The following is a 23982-nucleotide window of genomic DNA, read 5'->3' on the forward strand; positions in this document are numbered from 1 at the left end:
TTGCAATTGATGTTTTAACAGTGTGTGAGCGTAAGGGTTTGGCGGACACTGGAGTAAGTCAGCATTTAGTTGTTAAGAAAAAACAACACAACCTCACGGCAATTCGTAACTCTCATTTAGTGGCTAATTCGTATGAATTTGTACGATCTAATTCGTACAATTTAGTACTATTTGCTTATCCCCCAATGACGGTTGGGGTTAGGTGCCACGCCCCCTTTTTAAAATCGTATTATTTCGTACGACTGAATTCGTACGAATTCGTACGAATTAGCCACAAAACTGCCAAAACATAAAATACTTACATTTTCTCGTGAGATCAGGCTGAGAAAAAAAAGAAAGAAAAAAAAAAGAAAAAAAACCAAACACATTTTGAAAGTCCAAAAAAAAAAATTAATTGTGTGATGACCTATTAGAAGCAGTCAGAACTACCTTATAATTTAAGATAAATTGACATGATGATAAAAGTACATCCAAGACACCGACAAGATGATCACAGAAGTTGCTGATTACTGCGGAAAACTCAACTTGGTCAATCAAAAAATATTTAAACATTAAAATAGGAAAAGAGAATCTTGATTTATTTGCTTAAAATTAAGATTACAATATTCTCATGAATCAGATGTAAAATAAAAGTTAATGAGTAGGCTATTATTATTGTTATTTGGCAATCGTGGTAAAAGAGCAGTAATATTTAAGCATATGTGTAGGTCTACTGTTGGTTAAAATGCCAAGTTTTGTATAGACTTTGAATGGTGGACTTGACTATACATTGAATATGTCCTGTTTGTTTATTCACAATAAAGTGGTGACATCAGAATAAACTTTTTTCCTTATACGAAAGTTGAATTATTATATTTGAGACGCATGTTTGTAATTTGTAAAATCGACAACATTAGACTATTTTATTTCACCAATAAAACATGTCATTATCACATTACCTTTTGCATTATACTTAACTTTATGTAGGCTAGAGTAGTTATACTGCCATTGTTAAACATTTTTTTTCGTGCACAACACTGTTCGCTATGAAAGAAAAATATAACAAATGCTTGTTGTAATCATCACTTAAAAATGCGAAATTAATTTAAATGAAGTGTGTGCAGTCATGGCTGACCAAAAAAAAAAAAAAAAAAAAAAAAACCCTACATGCAAATCATACTTTCCGCACTGCTACCAAACGATTGCTCTGTGCAACAAATTGAATGCTATTTACAACAAACAGTGTGTGTCAGTTCATGCTTGATTTTGTGGCCGCAAATACATCTTAACATTAAGACAGAAATGACAATTTGAGGTGATTTAACTATAGGAGACTTTAAAAATGTTTCTTTCAATTTGAATTTGTATCTAATAAGCATACATTCAGGAACAGACTTTGCATCTCAGTGCACCCATGCTGCCTCAAAATACTGTTGAGATTGACAGCCCACTAAATTTTGAAACAAAACAAATGGTCAAGAGGAAGTGAATAATGCCTAAAGATACGAGGGAGCATTTATTTCAATCCAGAATGAAATGTTCAATATTTTGATCATCCCTCTTGGGTCATTTGTTTCACCATTTCTGATTTAAATGGTTGGTTTCAATCTCAATCCTAAATCCCAATGTGGGACGCATTAGCATGGTGAGGACAGATTCAAATACACAAGGCAACACAGGTCTCAATGATCCATCTTTTAGGACAGTCTGCGACAGGGAGGGACTGAGAAATGAGCGGTTTGGGGGCCGAGTCAATGTTTGAGCGTGGGAGATGCGAACTCCTCACTGTGGTAGGTGCAGCAGAGGTCCAATACGGCCTCCTAAACAAACAGAGCTTTGAGCCTATGGGACGCTCTTCTGACGTCTAGGAAATTTGCCCAGCACATCATCCTAAAAAATCCCTTCTCAGAGTCCACATCCCAGATAGGAAAACAAGAGAGAGGGTGGGTACACATACAGACACACAAATTCAACTTGGCTTTGCCAATGTGGAGGATGTTGGAATAGAATACGTTTACTTGAATGATGAAGAGAGAGAAAGAGCCAGTCTGATCTCACTGAATCTCGGTGTTGAAGACACAGAAGGAAAAGCAATGACTCAGAGCTTGGTCTATTTGTATCAACTGAACTGCAACTCTGCATTCATTTTACATACCTCATGCAAAACAAATACGCTAATAGGAAACAATGTTGATTGTTGACTACAAGGACACACAGCGAGTGAGAAGCAACAAAATAGTGCAGCAAATGCTGTTTTTTGCAACAAAACATTTTTTGTATCTAGGGAGACAATAATACTTTGACAACCTTTCAAGAGATTTTATATAAATGTTAAAAAGCAGAGTAAGACTGAAAGCAGTCAAAGTGAAAGAAGAGCTCTAAAGCAGTTGCTGATGAGCGCGATGCAACAAAAGCAGCAGAGTTTATATTTTGACCCGGTTGACTACTTCCAACTTTTCCAGTCATGATCAAGTGGCCGTTTTGTCATATTAAATACATGATAATAATTATCCACATTATAGATCAAGATAACATTATTTTTACACAATCTACACATGTAGATCTACACCTTTTGTAGCGATTAATTGATGAAGCTCATTTCATGGTATTATCACAATACTGACCCAAGCTACAAAAATAAAATAAAATTACTTTGACAGTATTAATAGTATTACTATTGACAAATTAAATTCCAAAAAGATTATAAAAAAATTAATAAAATGTTTACAACTTGTAATTACGATTACAATTTTGGTGTTTTATTAAAAAAATAAATGTTACCTAGCATAAATTAACATTTTTGTAGTTTTTATTGTGAGATTAAATTAACTAATGTCAATTATTGAAGCCTTTTTGCACCATTCCAACGCACAACAGCCTTATGACCACATTGCATAGTGAAAAATTGATTTCAGCATGTAGTATAGATCAGATTAATGTGAAAATGTTCGTCTGAACTATTAAGCTAAGCAATTAAGTCTCCAAGCATTTGTTGCTGTTATGAACAATACTGAAAATACACTGAATATTCTGACAATACACTATAATAATTATGAAATAAAATATTTATTAAAACATTCAAAGTACCCACAACATTAATATTGTGATCGTTCATAAATCACAATACATTGAATTGTAGAATAGCATCATGTGTCTACTAACAACATATTGTGTCTGTTTGCACACAAGTGCACCACATATGCCTGTGTTTAATCCCAAAAGACTTTCTATCATAAGCTCCAATTTAGCAGCACTGAGGGACTTTCTAATTAAAGAGTGAGAGGAGACAGATGCACTTGGGTGGGATGCAGCAGTCAGATTCACTGCATATGCTTACGGATGAGAAACACATGAAGATAAAACTGATGAGCACTTCACTTCAAGCTAATACAGAAAGTCTTTCAATCAAAAGCCCTTCACAAAAATCAAAAGATTTCCGGTGCTGCAGACACATCAGAAGTTAAAAGTTTGTCTACTGGAGGCGTCAATAGCAAAGCACTTGCATAAAAAAAAAATAAATAAAATAAATAAAATATTTGGAGGGATGTTAAAGCCATGAGTTCCAAGAACTTCAAAGTTCCTTATGTGCATGATATGACAACAATGGTATGCGATGAGGATGATTACAACAGTATGTGAAGTCACATGCAGAGCTTCACATTTGCAGGCAATCATATCAGAAAATGCTATCAGACTGCAGCCATTCAGTGATGTCAGCAGCAAGGAGCTCGGCAGCCTTTATAATTACAGTCAGTGTATAACGTTTCCCTGTGTTTGAAAGAAATGGAACACAATTACAGTGATCCGCATCTGGCGTGGCTGTCAGAATTGCATTTCAGAGCGTGTGCATTCCAGAGTGACAAAATGAGAAAACCAGGAAGGACTCCATCAGTGGAATGCTATATAAAAAAACACGACGCCAGCTCACTGAGATACTGAGAAGTTTGAGTGCTTTAGCCAGGCTGAACAAAGATCAGGAACTGGGCTGCAATCTGGATATTTCCATGAATGATTAAAGCACGTGTGCATCCACAGTGGAAGGATTTTAATGGAATTGTTTAAAAAAAAAAAAAATTGGCTAGACTGTTATCCTCTGGTTGAACTGAGACACGTCATTCAAATCACACCAGCAGAAAACCAAAGAATGATACATTTACAGTTCTCAAATAACCTGAGTGATTCAAGTATATCTAAAATTGTTTAATCTTTGTAATATATTATAATATATATATATATATATATATATATATATATCCCAATATATATTTGGGAGCATTTTTGCGAGTGTATAAAATTGTTGTGTGTGACTAGTTTTTACTGCAAAATGTTCACCACATGCGCGGATTCAGGAGACATTCATGCAGAATGCATCTCTGCACTTGAAACGCACAACTCAGCGCTCAGGAATGGTTTAAAACAGTTGTCATGTCAACTTGCTGCAGTAAACAAAGCCAAGTCAGTAATTCTCGCCCCGCCTTTGCGCTCTTCTTATTGGCCCACCACTGCTCTAGCACTGAAATATCAGCTGTCAATTACTCAGTCAATGCCTTCTGGCTTGGGATGACAGAGAGAGCTACTACCGCGAAAAATTGTAAAGCGCTGAAGATGAGAATGAAGATAACACTGACAGATTTTGTTTTAGAAACCATCTAGTTACAAATAATGACACATCTTACTAGTGATCATGTGCTGAATGTTTATCCACCACCATATATATATATATATATATATATATATATATATATATATATATATATATATATATATATATATATATATATATATATATATATATATATATATATATATAGATATATATATATAGATATATATATATAGATATATATATATAGATATATATATATAGATATATATATATATATATATATATATATATATATATATATATATATATATATAGATATTAGGGATGTAACGGTATTGTAAATACCGTCATACCGCAATATTAATTTTTTTCGATATTACCGAAGTCGCATGACTCGGTAAAACTATAGGTCTTCTGAGAAAATTTGCTCAGGCGAATGAAGCGAACGGGAGGTAGCGAAAACTACAATCCCCATCATCCCTTGCGGTCTGTTGTCGCTACAGATCCAGTAATGCGGAAATGGAGTGTGCTGCAAGAAGCGGGGATCAAAAAGAGCTGTAAAACTCTAAGGCCCCTTTTACAAGAGTGCGTTTTAGTTTTAAAACGGCGTTGTAGAATGAAAACGATCCGCGTCCACACTCGCGTTTTACCCAACGTTTCTGAACAGCTCTCCGTCCACACCAAAACGCTGAAAACGCACATCACGTGACCACAGACACTCTCGGGCAAGCGCTCCAGCATGAGATGAGAGCTCTGCTTGTCGGACTGCTCATCACGCATCTCCCGCTGGATCTAATCTCACTATATTTGCTAAACGTGATATTTCATTCATGTTGTTGTCTTTATCTAACGACATAGGCCAATTCCCTGACTTTGGTCATTGGAATCTATTAAGTTACTTGTTCACGGGTAAAATGTTTTGGTTAAGCGCAAAGATAAGTTAATGATTAATCCAGGTACATTGACTGATCGCTTGCCTTTATTTCCTACAATGTATAAACTTATTGTATGTTATACTTTTATAATTGTCGATTATTAAAACTGATATTCAGCAAAAGAGAGGGTGCGTTTCGTATTTTCACTGAAATTGAAAGTAGGCAGTTGTTATCGGCTCCGTTTTGTTATAAATATGCACACAGTGAAGATGACGCTCATATATGCAGCACGACGCCTCAACATTTCTGCTGTCTGTTAAGTTGCTAATATTAAAAAGAAAATAGGCAGTTCCTTAAATCATGTTTACATTTTATTGTTGAGAAAGTGAAACAACGTAGCCAAGGTGATGTGAATGAAGTTATAAAGTACACTGTTCCCTGTGAAGATTTACCCGTGTCCTCGGTATGTTTTCCATATCAAACTGAGAAGGGGGAGACTGCAGCCTTGATCAAACTTGGGAAGTCTTAACTTACAAGAAGAGGATGCGAGACTGAACTGTGTGTGGGCTACTTAATATTGAGGAAAAGCCCCAATCAGATAGGCGAACGTTTGCAGCCCTGCCTCCGTTTTCAGATGTCTCCGTCTTTCCCCATCCACACTGAGACGGAGCAGCAGCGTTTCCAACACAATCAACGGCCTCTCCAGCGTTTTCGAAACGCTCCGTTTTCGGCGCTCAAGAAATAAGTCATATAAGTCATATCTCTCTTGTCCCAGAAACCTCAGTACCAAATGAGAGGTTTTTTTTCTGTTGCAGGGGACATTGTAAATGCCCAGAGATACCAGCTTTTACCAGATTATATTTATATGATAATTTTCCTTTAAACCCATCTCTATCTAAGTGAGTGAGTGATTAAATGTTGAATGTGATGAGTTTTCAACAATACTAAATTAAAAACTTAAATTTTTTTTTATATGGTTTAATATTTTTTTGTTATTAAAATTGAAGTTCCTGTTTCAAAGCTTACAGATAGATGGCTAATTTGTATGTCATTGACACTTTTGGCACTTTTTTGGAGTATTTTCATAAGTTTTGTTTTTTCCTGTAAATGATTCAATAAATACCGTACCGTGACATTCATACCGAGGTATTACCGTACCGTGAAATTCTGATACCGTTACATCCCTAATAGATATAGATATAGATATACATACATTATATATATATATATATATATATATATATATATATATATATATATATATATATTTTTTTTTTTTTTTTTTTTTTGCTTGTTAGTTTGATTAGTGTTGATTTCAAATGCAATAAGTAAGTTTGTATACAACTTGTAGTAACGGTGCTTATTGGTGGGTGCAACAAAATTTTGGCTTATGCGCCTAAATGTTTTAAGTTAGGAGCACCGGTGCCACCAAGCGAAAAAGGTTAATTTTGAGCCCTAATATATATATATATATATATATATATATATATATATATATATATATATATATATATATATATATATATATAAATAAAATCTATTTTGTATACATTTAGAAAACCAATGAAGTGTACCAATACATTAAAAGTTAAGAAAACTAATGAATTAATCTTGAAATTATACTTTCAAATTTAAATTAAATTAAGTAAACAGATGCATAAATGTTTGTGTTAAATAAATCAAATATGTGAAGAGGGTCACTAAGAACGCACATCTAAACCCAAGTCACTTCCCAAAATACTGATAAGTGATACAACTGGATATTAAACAGAGCTTGTGTGGGAAACTAGTGACCACTTCACAGTCCCAGCGTGCCTGTGAAGGCTTGCTGAAAACTAGAAACGACTGGTGTTCACTGATAAGTAAAAGGCGAGGCATTGCATTTAAAGTGAAGCAGAACAGAAGGTCACAACAAAGCAATGGATTTCATTCAATCAAAATGAACAAACACATAAGAGGTTCTAGCTAAAATAATCTGTAGTGGAATCTTAGGAACATGGACTGATGGGTGACGATGACCTTAGCATCAGGTTCACAACAGTAGGACTCAGGTTGGTGCTGAGAATGTTCTTAGATCAGAGTCTAATCCGCTGCATTCCAGGCATTTTAAAACAGGCTTAAAAAGCTTTCAACGCACCTCAACAAAACATTGCACTGGCTTAAAAAGCAGCTGAATTATGTATCAGCGAATACGTACTTTCCTGTGATGGGGACTGCATTAAAAGCACTCTTATTATGCTTCTGTATTGTCAAGATTAGCCTCCTACAATAGTTTTACAGCCATGTGATTACAAACAATGCCTTAACGTTCTTAAAATATACATTGGTTCATCAGCTCTTCCCCTCAGTGTCTGCAATGATTTGTTTAAAGACCCAGTCTCTCTAAACGCCTTCTTTCGGAGCGCCTGCTCCGTCCACATTTGTTAGATCTAGTTAATGTTGTGATTGGTTTACAGCTTAGTAGGGCTATGCAATTAAAAGATATTCAGTTTTGGCTTTTAATGATTATGAATAAAAACATTAATCAACAAACTATTATTGCATCATATAATAGTTTTACATTTATACACATTTGTTGCTCTGCAAAGCTCAGTTTCACGTGAAAATGACAAAGCATGTACTGCAATGTAACGTTTGCAGCACAGCATGCGCATCATACATTAATGTACATTCTAATCATTAATGTTTTTAAAAGTGTAAGAGATCGCATGCTGTTCTATGCGCGTGCTCAGCCTCAGAGACGAGCAGAGCACACGCATCTAAAGTCATAAATGCGAGCACTTTAATGGTCAAATACATGCAAATTTGTCAATGCGGTAATTAGAAATTATTCATATTAATCCTCATTTATGTAATAAACGAGTTGAGAACCAAAAGACATGTGAAAGCGAAACCATAAATCAGAACAGTACTGCTCTTGAAATGAGAGCGCACAAGATTCCTGCTGCCGACGGTTTTTATCATTATTAAATCAAACAAAAGAACAAAAATCACTCATTGCTTCTGTCTGAAGGACTATTGTAGCCATGCTTAAAGCACAGTTTGTTTCGTATTTTTATTCTATTGCATTTATGTCCCTTATTTACAAGGAGGAAAAAACTATACACACAGTTCAAGTCAGAATTATTAGCAGGCCTTTATATTTTCCCCTAATTTGTTTAAATGGAAAGCAGGTTTTTTCAACCCATTTCTAAACAAGTTTAAGTAACTCATTTCTTTTATCTTTGCTACGATGACAGTAAATAATATTTTATTACATATTTTTCAAAATACTAGTATTCAGCTTAAGGCGCAATTCAAAGGCTTACTTAGGGTAATTAGGCAAGTTATTGTTTAACAGTAGTTTTTTTTCTGCACACAATCATAAAAAAATAGCTTGAGGGGGCTAACAATATTGATCTTTAAATAGGTTTCAAAATATTTTAAACCTGCTTTTATTCTAGCCAAAATAAAGTAAGACTTTCTTCAGAAGAAAAAAAATAAGGAAATACCACAAAAAAAAATGCTTGCTCTGGTAAACTTAATCAGGGAAATAATTATAAAAATAATAAAAATATATTATGAAAAAAAAAAAAAAAAACACAGGAGGGCAAATAATTTTGACTTCAACTGCATATCGTTTTGATCAATTATTTTTCCCATAAACAAGCAGCCCCACTGTTTAGTGTTTGACAGAAATAAAACGTGCATTACAATATTTAAATGTCAGCTTCAGGGATTTCCTTTGCTCCTGTACACCATGATGCTAATAATAAAAATTTACATTTATTTTTTAATTAAATTCTTATCAATTTAAAAAGCATGCAAGGCACACAATTTTTTATGGAAAAAAAAGCCAACAATTCCAGCAAAGTAAGGTTAAAGCTGACATTAAGCAGCAAAGGAAAACCATATCCTTGCATCATGCTAATTTGTAACAAACCAATACAAGTTTGCAATGGAAGCATACTGGAACTCATTAATAAAAGTTCTTTTAGAACCATTTCTATTTTTGGGAAGACAATAATTTCTTTATAAAGTTGGACAGATAGGTACAGATGTGGTGCTTCTGATCAGTTGTGTGACTGCATTCATCCAGAAAGCAAAAGTGAAACCTTGGGTCGTCAGAGACATGATGCACCAGTAGTCAACTTGCTACAATGAAACAAGAGGAGAGTTTGGAGAGACTTATACAAGAGATAATTTTTTACAATCTTATTTGCTCAAATAATAAAATAGAAACTTCACGATGATGTTGTAACGACTTTATAAAATAAATTGTGTGAGACCGATGACGGCGATTTACTGTCGACGCTGCATTAGAAATTCATACAAGCAGTTAATCGTTTTTTTGCAACTTGAGCAAAGAGGATACATAAATGCATATAAATGTTCAATCTTTCAAAAGAAAAACCCAATGTAAATATTAGAAACGTTCAAGGACATAAGATGCTGATGACCGTTAAAAGCATCATTTTACTCTGGAACTGATAAAACTAGTGGGACAGAGTCTGCAGGTAACAGTGTTTGCCACAGCAACAGATTTCACATGCGAGTGGTTCTATTAATCCTTCATTTAATCATCAAGATGCTGTCAGGTCAGCTATAAATTTAATACCACTATTTCAAAAAGGCTAGCATTCATTTTAAACTCATTTTGAAGCTCATGAAAAGACAAGTATTGCTATTATAATGTGTGCAAGTCGTCATATGCCAATATAAATCAGTGAAATTTCAGTTACGCTCTGTGACAACACAGCAATAAATTATCTTCAGCTTAGTTCATATTCCTCAAGCAGTGCATGAAGGACCAGTATGAGCGTGCAAATTGTTGTTGTTTTTAGTTAGTTTTGATTTATGCTATATTCAAATGTAATAAATCTGTTGCATTCATACTACCAATATTCATACTTTATAAAACCAACGTTTCTACTGGTCAGTGTTAGGACTTAAAACATTAGTAAAACATTTGTAAAAAAAAAAAATATAATAAAATAATAAATAAATAAATAAAATCGCACTGAACCAACTCTTAAAACTGGACTGGCATGATTTCAAATTGACTAAAACCATGTAAGCTGCTTTCACCAAATCTACATTGTAAAAGCGCTATAGAAATAAAGATGAATTGCATGAGGCAAGTTCTAATTCAAATGTAGTAGTACAGAGTGCTTAAAGATTTCCAGAATAACCACATGTAAAAATGTACCATATACAGCGTAATCCAGTTTGCTCTTTGAATAAGCAGACCTTTTCACAAACAGCTTTATTGCACAATAGATAAAAGGCACCTGAAAAGTATAATAGGGGGACTCATTATCATTCCATGGTTACAATCAAGATTCCTCCAGTTAAATTACCAATAACACTAAGGTTGTACCATAGACAATGTGGGCGTTATACTGAAATCCAGTGGCTATAAGATAACACGCACCATTACTAAAGTGAAGTCTAAACTGTGACTAAATCATCAAACACACATACATAAACTTAACAGGGCTCTCATTAAAACCTTCCAGGGCTGCGGGTAAATACAAAGAGAGGGTTGAAGTGACAGCACACCACATACAAACAGCCTTTTGTGAGGAGAGCTCCAGGCCCTCTGAGAGACCCCAGGGATTTCTGTGTCCCGGGACGATCCGAGAAAAATCTGAAACCTACACACAATGCAGTAAATACGCAAAAACTGGGCCAAAATACATCATTCTGAAAACACTATGGAATATGAGATTAAAGATACGAAATCAAACCGCTCTGAGATGACACTGAAGGTGGAGAACTGCAGGAAAGAGAAGTCATGGCAACAAAACAACACTTAAGCAAAGAAACAAGTCAGGATGGATTACACATTTTATGAAATCTATACCCTTTTCTTTCCCTGTGTCATAACATCATGCAAAGCAATGACTTACAGGTGTTTCATAACAGTGTTTCCTGGGCAAGTTTCATGTACTAAGGCAACTGTAAGCAAACCATTACTAGGCTGCCATTGTATGGTTTCTACCAATGTTTATCATTCACAAAGATTTAAGGCTGATTTAAACTTCTGCATCAACTGCACGTATGTGCTCCAGTGCAGCCTTCGCATAGTCGCATAGAGTGGCGTAGCGGACGGGCCCGCAGGGCACGCACCGCGGGGGGGCCCCGCGTGATTAGGGGGCCCCACGTCGTCGCGATTTTCAAAAATTGAAAATCCAGGAACCGCAATAATCAAACTCTTTAGAACAACTGTGGACGGAACCAAAGTTCACAGGTCTGTGTTCTGAACACCTCTCAAGCGGTGGACTACTTCATTCTGATTGCTTGCCGCCGAACCGCATCATAGCCACTGAAGACGCGCCGCTGTTTCTCGCCGCCGGTTCTCGTTAAAAAATGAATGACTTCTGGCTACTTTGACGCTCTCGCCGCTTTCGGTTTGTGATCGCTCCTCAGTTTGTGAAGGATTCCCCGCGTTGTCGCTCCACTCCGCCTCCTTTCCCTGCACCTCAATTTGTGACATAGATATATACACTAGATATTGTATAGGGACCCTGAGCATGCGTCAATAGCGCCGCCACATTGGTACAGTGCTCCCAGGACAAATGTCATTCAGTTGCACTAGACAAGTGTTATTACGTAAAGATGCGGGACTGTAGCGCTGTCTACGAGTGTAGTAACGAGCAAACAAAGAAAACAAAGCACAAAAGCAGAATATTCCATAGGTAGGATTAAGTTTTTTACGTTTTTGTATGTTCTGAAATTTGTGCTAAACAGGTAACGTTATTGATAATAATACAGCCACTTACTGCATTCACTACAAGTCAAAGTAGCTCTAATTCGCACTAAATACTCGGCTTATGCTAGCTTTGTTGAATAAAATCAGCAAACAATGAAAAAGAAATATGACAACGAGATGCTGCGGTGCCAGAAACTTGTATTATTGTCGGCTAGTGAAGGAGTCGTTCATAATGGAGATTCATTCACAAACAAATCGCTCCCTCCATCAGTATGAGAAGTGAAAGCAGGAGAGGAGCTGTGTTTCAGGAGATGATTAGATAAAATTTAACAGGGAGGGTGAATAGTACATTTCTGTACACACAAACACAAGCTTTTTGTCAGGAAAGCCCATGCGATCACTGATCCATCAATGTAGAAAAGTGATGTAAAATTATAATTTTCATAATTGAAATAAAAATAAAAATACTAACATCCAGGAAAACTCCCGATCATAGATATACGTGTATATGTGTATATCTCTGGCTCTGCCGCCCCCAAACCCCCCCGACCCCCTTGAAAACTGGGGGCCCCATCGGTGATCCCTGCAGGGGGGCCTCCGCATTTTGCGCTACGCCACTGGTCGCATAGCCCTTGCCGTGGCTGAAGCGCAACTCTCAAATTTTTTAACCATGTCGCAACGCGTAGCACAAACTCTGTAATTGGTCGGTTTGATAGCTGTGACAAGTGTGGGCGGTGCTGAGAACCGCGAGTGTTTACAAGTGTCTAATGCCATGTTCACACCAGACACGGAACGAATGGATAAAAATTGCGATATTCACACGTAAATAGACACATGAACATTTTGGGTTTACTCAATTTATTCGAGCGTCAGATCCACTTCACTGAACAGTAGATGCAAAAATAGCATCATGGGCACAGCTTCTGTCTGCCCAGTGACTGTAGCTTTGTTGCTAAATGGCTATCATGGGCTTTGAGAGAATAGCTGTGTTAATTTGCTTTATGAAGGCTAAAAAACAGCTTCGATTCATTAGGAGCAGTGTCTGAGTCCACTAGATCCTCAGAGGTGCACCCACAGCTCTGAGTTGATAAACTCCTCCAAAAACTTAACCTGGATGGAGGTTCAGTGGTGTTTGACTGAGCAGAGCCCAGTTTGATCAACTGTTGTCTGGTGACTGCTGGAGGATTTCCCCCTGGGACACCAACAATAGGCGCTACATCATAAGCATGCCCCTACAAGAGCAAGCTCCTGATTGTTTAATGCAGTGCGAATGTTCGCAGAAGTTCCGATTTTTGAACTTGAGCGATTCTTCGAAACGCACAATGGGCATGTCAATCGTGCAAAACACCCAATGCGCCATGTGTCATGGTGATCACTTGATGCAGAAGTATAAACCAGAAGTCCAATCATGTTGATAAGTTTAACATGGGCTGGGATCAGAATAGCACCTCCAAGTCTTTTGGTTTGCCATCTCCAGGTTAAACGAAAGTCCTTATCCCAAGTGAACAAGTTCAAGTATCTTGGGGTTTTGTTCACGAGTAAGGAAAGGATGGCACGTGAGATTGACAGGCGAATCGGTGCAGTGGTAGCAGTAATGCGGTCGATGTACTGGTCCATTGTGGTAAAGTAGCTGAACCGAAAGGCAAAGCTCTTGATTTACCAGTCAATCTATGTTCTTACAGTCATCTATGGTAATGAGCTTTGGGTCATGACCGAAAGGACTAGATCTGTTACAATTGTTCGAAATGAGTTTCCCCGGACAGAGTGGCAGGGCCTACCCTTATAGATAGGGTGAGGAGCTCTGTCACCTGGGAGGAGCTTGGTATAGAGCCACTGCTCCACCAGATCGAAAGAAATCGGCTTAGGAATCTGTTTCGGATGACTCCTGGACACCTACCTAGGGAAAGCGTTCCAGGCATCTCCCACTGAGAGGAGGCCTTCGGGAAAGACGCAGGACACGCTAGAAGAACTGTCTCTCAGCTAGCCTGGGAATGCCCGGAGGAGCTGGAGGAAGTGTCTGGGGAGAGGGAAGTCTGGGGTTCTGTCATGAGACTACTGACCCCTTAACCCGGCCCCAAAAAAGTGGATAAAAATTAAGGAAAGAAATAGGGAAAAAAAACAACAACAACAATTAACTCCCAGGTGATTCATGATGTCTCTTTATCATGTTATTCTTTTTTCATGAGTCAGTCCTGTTATTATTCATGTCAAGTGGTCATAAATATGAAACAAAATTAAAAAAAAAGTCATAACTAGTAACACCGCAATGATCAGATAATGTACAACCATGATCCACCACCAACAGCTCCACAGCACAATCAAACCATAGAACGAAGTTAAAAACTACACAAGGGGTGAAAATGTCAGAATTAACCAAAGAGCACAAGCTCATCGAAGACACACGGCTCATTTTCCCACCCACAGAGAGACAGCTGCTTGATGAAGAGGTCACTGAAACACGTCTGCCCTTCATGCTCCGGCAAAAACGATGGGCTGGTGCTGGTCATCTCTGAGATTAACACTGGGGAGAACTGCACTCAGAGATCAGCGACTGCCTGTTTGCTTCCCTCTCATGTTAACAACCGCACCATCACAACAGCACTCGCATAAACAGAGACAGCATCCTAAGCCTGCCTCTCCATTATTGCTTGGGCTTAATCCTCTTTTGTAACAGAGGGACAGATGAATGACTCCCAATTCTCTATGGCACTGACATCCCATAAACGTTCTCTTTAAACGTCACAATTTTAAATTGATTTCAGTCTGCTATTAAATCTCCCCGTGATCCTTAATTTCAGAAAAGCCCGTCTATTTTTGTTCTTCTACAAAGAGCAGTTTGGGGACAGCTTTCTATCTCTGATGGTGCAACACTGCTTTAGCCATAAAAAACCACAAATTACACAAGACACAAAGACTCATTGTGCCATTTTATAATGTTACAGTATAGACAATAGGAAAAAAAGCCTATTATGCAGGTTATTGTAATGGTGCAATACGAATTGGATATTGAGTACATTTTATTCATGATTAAAAGGTTATTGAATATGACATATTGAGCTTCCTGTCGAAGACTCAAATAAAAAAAAATTCTGGAATTTAAAATTATAACAGATTGTTTAAAGCAAAAAAAAATTTATAACACTCATTAAATCGAATGTTTCTTTGTGCATGATACGTATGTAAAAGCAAACTACATTCAAACCAATCAAAAGCAATGAAAAGTTTATCCCCGTTCACTATACACACAGCAATTGGGTGACGCCGACAGGAACCAATTTCAACCAATTTTAGTGTCTCTACTTCTGCAGAGTTCACACGAATGGTCAGATACAGCCTTACTATGGGTAAGACTGATCCTGACAAGTTGAGGTCAAACTCTGGTCGGTTTGGTAGCGTTGACAAGTGTGGGCTGTGCTGAGAGCGGAGCGAGACTGTCACAGCAAGTAAAAAGATCAGATGGAAAAGCCGCTAAACGCCACTTCCGTCAAAAAGGAGCTAACGACATTGAGTGAATGCTTTAGGCATGTAGTACATGTTCAACAAATATTCAACATGTTCAACAGAAAAGCCAATACTCTGGCTTTTCTGAGACTGTTTTTATTTCGCTTTTGATATAGATTTTAAGATGGAGTTTGATAAACTGCATGAGGCTGTCCGATTGTCACTGATTGGCAAATGAAAGTGTCCCTTACCTCAAAACTCTTTGCATTATAAAATTCAAGAGTTCCCACTTAGATATTCTTGGCATTTATAGCAGGTTTGGCATGCTGTCCTGGGAGAGAACCCTGAGCCCGGAGATATTTGAGCCCAGGGCTCCCGCCCGGTCTAGAAGCATGTCAGGGCATCCGAGATCAGGTAGGTCTTGATCGCTCCCCCTTAAGAAGGGGAGAAAAAGGAGGAGATGGGGTGGAAGGGGGGATTCTTCCAAAACGAAGATAGAGCAATAAGGAGAAAGTGATCCATTTATATTAAGCTAGGATCATTCTGATTGGATTATTACTGATTACGGATGAGTGGCCAGCGGTGCACAATCATATCACGTGCTCCTCTCGAAATTAGTTTATGAAACTTCACAAAGAAAACAAAATGTACAGTCAGAAGTGTACCATGCAGTCATAACAATTTTTTGAGCAGTGACGCTACTTTGAATGAGTCTGATTTAGTATACATTAAACGGTAACTCAATTTCATGAAAAAAGTTAAGGTGTTCTTCTAGTCCATATTGATGCTATGTGGACAAAAGAGACGAAAAAAAATGTAAAACAATATTCATTATTTATATTACTTTATATTACCTACACGCCTGATAAGCTTTTACATTAATGGACAATGCACAGATATTGATGTTTTACAATGTTTTTACACATTTAAAATGTAATATTGTAAACCAAGCTTAACAAATGTTTACATTACTTCCAATTTAAATCCAAAATATTTTAAACGACAACAGATTGTTAAGATTTAATCAATGTCAATTTTATTGTTATTGATTAATGCACTTGACAAATTTCATTAATTTTCCTTTTGTTTAACCCCTGATAAACCAGGGACTAACACAGCGGAATGAACCACTTGACAGATTTCTATATTTTTAACTTCAGGTTTTTTGTGTAATGCGTTTTATGTTTAATAAAAATGTCTAATTGCATTTTTAGTGCTTTTTCAGCTAATTGTGTTGTTACAATATGTGGATTTAAAGGTTTTTGCAAAAAAGGCAAACGTGGATTTAGCTGGTTGATAAAGAAAATCTATCTTGTTAAAAAACTAAAAAAAATTGTGTAAAGTGACATTTAAAAAAAAAAATAAATAAATAAAAAAATAAAAAAAAAGGTAATTTACTAGCTAATAACCTTACTATATATTAAATTAAATTGCGGAACCTAACCAGAGGAGCCTGATAGAAAAGGCTCATTTACAAAAAACATAAGTCTGATGGATTTAGAGGGTTTTGCATCTAAACTCTTCAATTGTTTATTAAATGTTAAGTCCCATAAAGGTCCAGACGGACACTTTTGTTTTGGGTTTACTTTAGATTAAAGTTGTTGTATGTCCGCCAGTTCTTGCCTCTGGTCATGCAAGTTTGAGCTTATTGTACAGTAAGGTAGCATTACGGGTATTTCCAGTTTAAACAAAACACCCGTAAAGAAACTGGACACAGATGGACACAAAAACTTGCCTTCAGCAAACACTTCATAAGTGTTATTGCTGAGCAACACAAACATAATGGAGAAGTATAAATGGACAGCTATGCACAAGGTATGCACCATAGGTTACAGCGATCACTCAGAGCAGAAGTATAACTCAGGCTTAAGTAGTGCATGACAATTGTAGCTTTGCTCAATCGCATCTACAATACTCACAGTTATAATTCTTTTCAATTAATCGTCCCAGGATGGGGCTAAAAAAAAAAAAAGTGGAGTTGGAATGATCAAAAGTTTGTTACTTGAAACAAACACATTTTGGATTGATTCGTATAATCTTATGTAAAATATTTAATTTAAAAAGACTTACATTAAATGTTATTAAATACATGACCAGAGCTCGAAACTGCTATGCAACTATCAGCAGTCGTAATTTTTTGTCTTATTTTTGATAAGTCGGAGGTGACAACCTTGCAATTTTCTATGCTAGAAAAACTTTGCTAGTGGAGACACACCTTGGACACAAGAGAGCATTCAATTGGTCAGAAAATCTGATGAGAAGTTGAAGTACAGAATGATGTCATGAAAATTTTTTTTGACCTATATTAAAAGTGAGAGCCTTCTAAATGTAAACTCTGCTATTGTTTAGCAACATATTAAGGATAACATTTATTATTATAAAAATGAATAAATCCATTTTGATTTTGTGGGGACTTTAAGCTCGGGGAGAGGTGCAAAGGCTGACATCAGAAAGACATTGGTACAGAAGGGGAGCTCATACTCTACCATACGCCCCTGCACCAACAGGCGCTCACACAAGAACAGATGAAAGGGTCTAAATAAAGAGGTCATTCATTATTCAACCCCGCACCACAGCAGCATGACCTGGAGCACCAAAGTGGAGAAATCTCTACTCCTACAACCACAAAACATGCATGTTTCTCATAGGTTACTCATGAATAAACAATGAGTAAAGAACCTGGCTGAGACTTCTCCAAGTGTATTGATGTTTTAATGGTCTTGCAGACCGACTACTTTGTTTCACCTCCCATATTCCATGTCAGAAGCATTACAAGATTATCAATAAAACCATGCTTCAGACAGATCTTACTCTCAGACACACCACTGGCCCCATCAATTGAGTCTTGATAAGAAAGAGCACTCAAGGGGCCCTGTAGCAGTGATTTAAGCTCTAGAGAAATGCTGGGATTGAGAGAGTGTTGAAAGGATTGCATTTAACACCACTAACGCTTCAATTCCCACATTATGTTTTAGGGCTTTTATTGATTACTAAGACAAAATCAGCAACAGTGAAAGAAGAACAAATTGTGTATTTATATAATTTATTGGGCGTGCTTGTGTTGGTATGTTAGCCATTCCTTGTTTAGCACCCAGTTTAATTGAGAACAGTTCATTTTCATTTAAATGGTTTAGATTAAAGCATGTGACCTGCCATCAATAACCTATTGGTTAAAAAGGTCTCCCTGATACACTATTAGGACAATTACATATTGATATCATGTCATAATACAAACCATGATAAATACAGAACGTTATTTAAACGTTAATTAGTTAGGTCATCCATTTTAATGTTATTGATTTAACACAAATTGTAATAATTAGTCTTTTTTAATATACTTTTTTGTACCTTTTATGAACTTTAAAATCAATAAGTATGCAAAAATTCCTGCCTATTTTTGCAATCTCACAACTAGATCTTCTTTCACCTTAGGGTTGCATGGTTTACCGGTACTTTGGTAATATCGTGATACTATGGCTCTAAAATACTGGTGCCACTGATTGTTCTTTGTAAACGGTAGTATCGTCATTACGGTCTATACAACATAATGCTATACAACATAATACATAATGTTGCATGTGGAAAAGTCACTAAAATGCTCACATGCTTGTGCAACAATAGAACGTTTTATTTGAATAGTCTGTCGAACCCTTTAAAATTACAAAACTGTGTATAATTCATGTCTTTTAAAGCAGCTTATTGCCCATTTTGATGCTACAGTTCAAATGCACATCTAAATCAGTTCATTTCTGTTCCTGTCAATATGATTTAGTAGCTACAACAACCACAACAATCTCCTAAAAGAACGACTAAGTGAAATCAAATAACTTTGAATTTTTAACAGGTAAGACAAAAAAAAATGAAACCCAAAAGAACAGAAAACATTGAAAATTTTTGACCATTTCATATAGCATATTTGTGCTTTTTGTCGCTAATTTTGATCAGTATAATTTGTATCTTTAACTATTTTTGTTGGACCATCATCTAAAAATGAACAAAAAGAACTAATGCATTATAGGAGTCATATGCAAAAACTTTTCTTTAATAATAAGGGAATTAAGAATTAAATTCAAGCAGGCCTTTTATGACATAAAAATATAGTATTTGACCATGTTCTTTATTTCATAGATTTGAGTTATAAATTACAGTATTGCAATACTACTTAGTATCACAATACTACAGCTGGTATAGTTTCGTAATGTGAATTAATGGTATGTCGACAACCATATTCCTCCTAATCAGCAGTCATTAGATTGTACCAGGTTTCCCTGAATTTCATTCACAATGCATGCATGATGTCATCTTTTTACAAAATTCTAATGGTTTTTTTTTTTTTAACTATAAAAAACAAACTTTACAAATGTGCACTTTAAGATGTACTAAATGTGGAGAAAAGGCCATTTTAGTTAAAAATTGTGTTATTTAAATGCTGTCCAAGGGGCAAAACTTTAAATGTGGTACATGCAAAGATTTTGCTCTTACGCACATTTGATGATTTTATAACTACTTGCATTCACACTTTTTGATCTCATGCTGCAAAAAACTAGGAAACTGAATATCTCAGAATTTGTACCTCACACTCCAAAAGTGTACCCTATTAATAAGGTAGAACAATATCTTCTATAGAAAAGTCTAGATACTGATTTACCCAACTGAAATACTCAAGACACATGGTGAAACTCCTGAGAGAATATTTTAAGTTATTAACCAACCAATTTGATCAAGGGATAAAAATGGAACACGGTGACAGAGACAGAGGGAGAAAAGCAATTAAGACGACATGAATGAGATGGAGCGAAGAGCAGTTGGAGAGGAGGAGGGGGGGAAGAGATAGACTGGAAGTGAGGGAGAGATGGAGGGAGGGACATGCAGAGTGGAATGCCAGGGCTAATCCCCAGCTCCTGTGTGGTATTTTAACTGTTATTCTTTCCTCCTCTCTCTCCTCATTCCCCTGCTGCCATCACTCACCGCAGTGCAGCCAGCAACCACACCATGTCTGGACAAACCTGAAGACAGGCGACGCAATGGACGACTTCGCTGGACATGTTTTAATTGGCAACTCTGGCATTTGTCACCTTAGACAGGTCAAATGTTTAGAAAAATCACAAAATACTAACTAAAAGTCATAGTGGTTCTACACTAATGAAAATGCAAATGACCAACAAAGTTTGAAAGCTTTAAAACATCCCCAGTCCTGTCCAAATGTTTATTTTCTAAATGCATGCCACAGACAAAAGACTATTGTCATTTGCACTGCTGAGCGGCGTGAGAATACATGACAGGAAAACGATGGAATTTGCTTCCAGCGTGTGAGCGAGCAATCGATCGGGCGCGAGGACGCCGTCTTGTGCAGACAAACCAGTCACTATGGATACCGTCCCACTGTGCATGAGCCAGAGAGCGGTGTTGTGGTCTGACCTCTGCCTGCATGTGTCCCCTACAGCTGCAAAATGATACAACACAGCTGAAGTCCGTTGCTAAAAGAAGGCAACTGCGGTCATGACAGGTGTGCTTGTAGATAACCAGACAGGGACGAGATGAGTTTAACTCTCATTGAGCATTGGGCTTGTAGGAAAATTAAAATGACCCTTTTTGGAACTTGACAAGCACTTAAAAGTTCATTTTAGACCAGCTAGAAATCTGATAAAGTGTAAATGAAAATTTCCAGCACATATAATTGCTAAACCAAAACTGTGGCAAACGATGCAAATGTCACTTTGGGCAGTGGAGCATAGTAAACTTATGATTACGGCGAGACATTGCAAGCCTAATTTACTGGTTTCACCCCTTTACACACTTTACCACAAAGCAATGTTGTACTTCAATAAGTGTCTAGATTTAATTTACAATACAGATTGTATACATACATTATTAACCTTACAGAAACCAATTTTTTATAAACTGATATTAAAGGATGCACCAAATTCCTTTAGATTAAAACCTTTGACTCCAATATGACAATGAAACCAGAAATTAAACCCAACTGTTTTTTTGTGTGCTAATTTGTGTGCTAGGAGAGATTTCTTTATCCTTAATTTTCCAGAAAAACGAGGCAACATTTTTCTGCTACAGACAGAATGTAATGCTAAACAACCAAACAAACAAAACAAAGAGCGTAACATTTGGCATGAATTACGAACTGGCAAACGAAAACTAACATTCCATTACCAACATCAAATGTCAAGCGGTTACACTGAATAATATCAGAGTTTTCTTTAAAGACTTGCAGCTACCGTTAGAGACAAAGGTTTATTTTTATATTAAAACCAGCGACTGTTTTGTTTCTCAGTTTCTGCTCGGATGTTTCCATGGCAGCTGAATCTCAGTCCTCGTGCTCGCGCAATCAGCGTAGTTTGAGGGAAAATAATGGAATTTGACAATTAAAGTGGAGCAACTCAGCATCCAGAGAGAATATTTTGAAGTTATCCAAAACGAAACCCTATATGTTAAAGTTGTAGAAACTTTTCGTAACACAAACGTCGTTGCATGGTGACGTTTTCCGAGGGACTGTCCGCGAGTCTGGACTGCATCATGTTTAGGCGCTCAATAGTTTCCACAGACCGCTGGATTCCCCCAAACTTTGCAAAGGGCTTGCGCGCTCACGACACAGCAAATAAAGCACGATCAAACCTACCTGACACAAATGAGAGCATGAGCAGGACTCTCACATTCAGTCCCAGCTGAATCGGGTTATTCCTGAGAAAATGGGCAGTCATTGTCAGCGCCATATCGCCGCCCGTGCTCTCTTCTCTCGCTCCCCGAAACTCTGAAAGCTCCTCAGCAACAACTCCATAGGGAAAAGGCTGCGTCTGGACTGTACCACTCTGCCTCTCCGTTATAGGGGTGTGTGGTCTCACCTGAAGCCCTTTCAGTGCAAACACATTACGTGTTAAACGTTAAATGTTGACAGGATGCGGTTGGTTGACTATAAAATTTATTTACTTTTACCTTAAAGGTAACACCAACACTCCTATGTACCTTACACAAAAGCTTAAAAACTTAAAGCATTAATTATTTTATCCCTAAAGTATATTTTTAAAACAATGACTGTTTTGTTTTGCTCAAAATAAACACCAATTACAAGTCATTGAATCTATTGAATTTATTTAATGATGCAATAAAACATTGCAAGCAATTTGCAATTTCCTGTCTTCTTTTACAGCGCCACCTTCTGTTCCATAATGAAAATGTAGCTAAGTAAATTCCTTGAGTGGGCAAATAATAAAATGCCTGTTTTGTAGGCTATATGCCTGTGATTTAGATATACATTTGTATATTTTTAAGAAATACATTTAAATAAACTAATGAATAACGAGCCCGCATTAACTTCTATTTTTGAGTGCAGTGTCCACATTTCCAGTCCAGTATCAACATTCATTCATTCATTCATTCATCTTTTTTCAGCTTAGACCCTTTATTAATTTGGGGTCGCCACCGCGGAAAGAACCACCAATTTATCCAGCATGTTTTACGCAGCGGATGCCCTTCCAGCTGCAACCCATCAACAGGAAACATCCATGCACACTCATTCACACAACTACGGACAATTTAGCCAATTTTACCCAATTAACCTTTACTGCATGTCTTAGGATTTGTGGGGGAAACCAGAGCACCCGGCGAGAACATGCAAACTCCACATTGAAATGCCAACTGACCCAGCCGAGGCTCTAACCAGCGACCTTCTTGTGGTGAGGCGAACGTGCTTCTCAATGCGCCACCGCGCAGCTAGTAGGCCTATCAATATTTAATCGATCATTACATAAATCAACAAAAAGTTAAAAGGTAAAAACTTGCTTTAGGATCCTTCCGGATTGTTCTTATATGCATAATATGCATAACAGTCAAAACAAAAGTTTTAACATCAGCTGTTGGATTTTAAACGGGTGATTTAGAATTAATTTTGGAAACATTCTTCACATTCAACGATTAACTTTATTAGAAAGTGATTATACAATGACCACAAACAAAATATAATTTAATCATATATTTTATAAACTAGCAAGTAAGCAAGAAGAACCTAAAATAGAAACATGATAGGCTACCTTAAGTCAGGGATGCACAATTTTGGTCCTGAAGGGCCGGTGTCTTGCAGATTTGAGCTTTAACTTGCCTCAACACACCTGCAACGATGTTTCTAGAAAGCCTAGTAAGAGCTTGATTAGCTAGGCCAGGTGTGTCTGATTGGGGTTGGAACTTAACCTTTCAAGACACCGGCCATCCAAGACCGAGTTTGCCCCTGCCCTAAATAATAAGTGTTTTCCTCCTATAGAAAACTGTTAGAATGAAAATGTTTAATGTAACCTATTGTATTAAGAAAAATGATTACAATTGCCAAATTTGTCAAACTGTTCACAATGCATATTACATACAGACAAGAAGGTGAAGAG

The 23982-nt window shown here is 36.9% G+C and overlaps 1 protein-coding gene across 4 annotated transcripts in view; it reads right to left on the reverse strand.

Moving 5' to 3' along the window:
* nectin3b (nectin cell adhesion molecule 3b) overlaps nucleotides 1-23764 on the reverse strand; it is a 108559-nt gene extending 84795 nt beyond the window's left edge. For 3 of the 4 annotated variants that reach the window (XR_015519580.1, XM_087299647.1, XM_087299648.1), the window contains exon 1: nucleotides 22230-22363. Coding sequence is in view for 3 of the 4 variants with exons in the window: in XM_087299647.1 (XP_087155773.1) it covers nucleotides 22230-22323 (94 nt within the window). In the remaining variant the exon portion in view is untranslated. 4 annotated transcript variants of the gene reach the window in all.
* Nucleotides 23765-23982: the final 218 nt, after the last annotated feature.

The sequence above is a fragment of the Danio rerio genome, chromosome 21 (assembly GCF_052040795.2).
Source record: "Danio rerio strain M-AB ecotype USA chromosome 21, GRCz13ab, whole genome shotgun sequence".
NCBI lineage: Eukaryota > Metazoa > Chordata > Actinopteri > Cypriniformes > Danionidae > Danio > Danio rerio.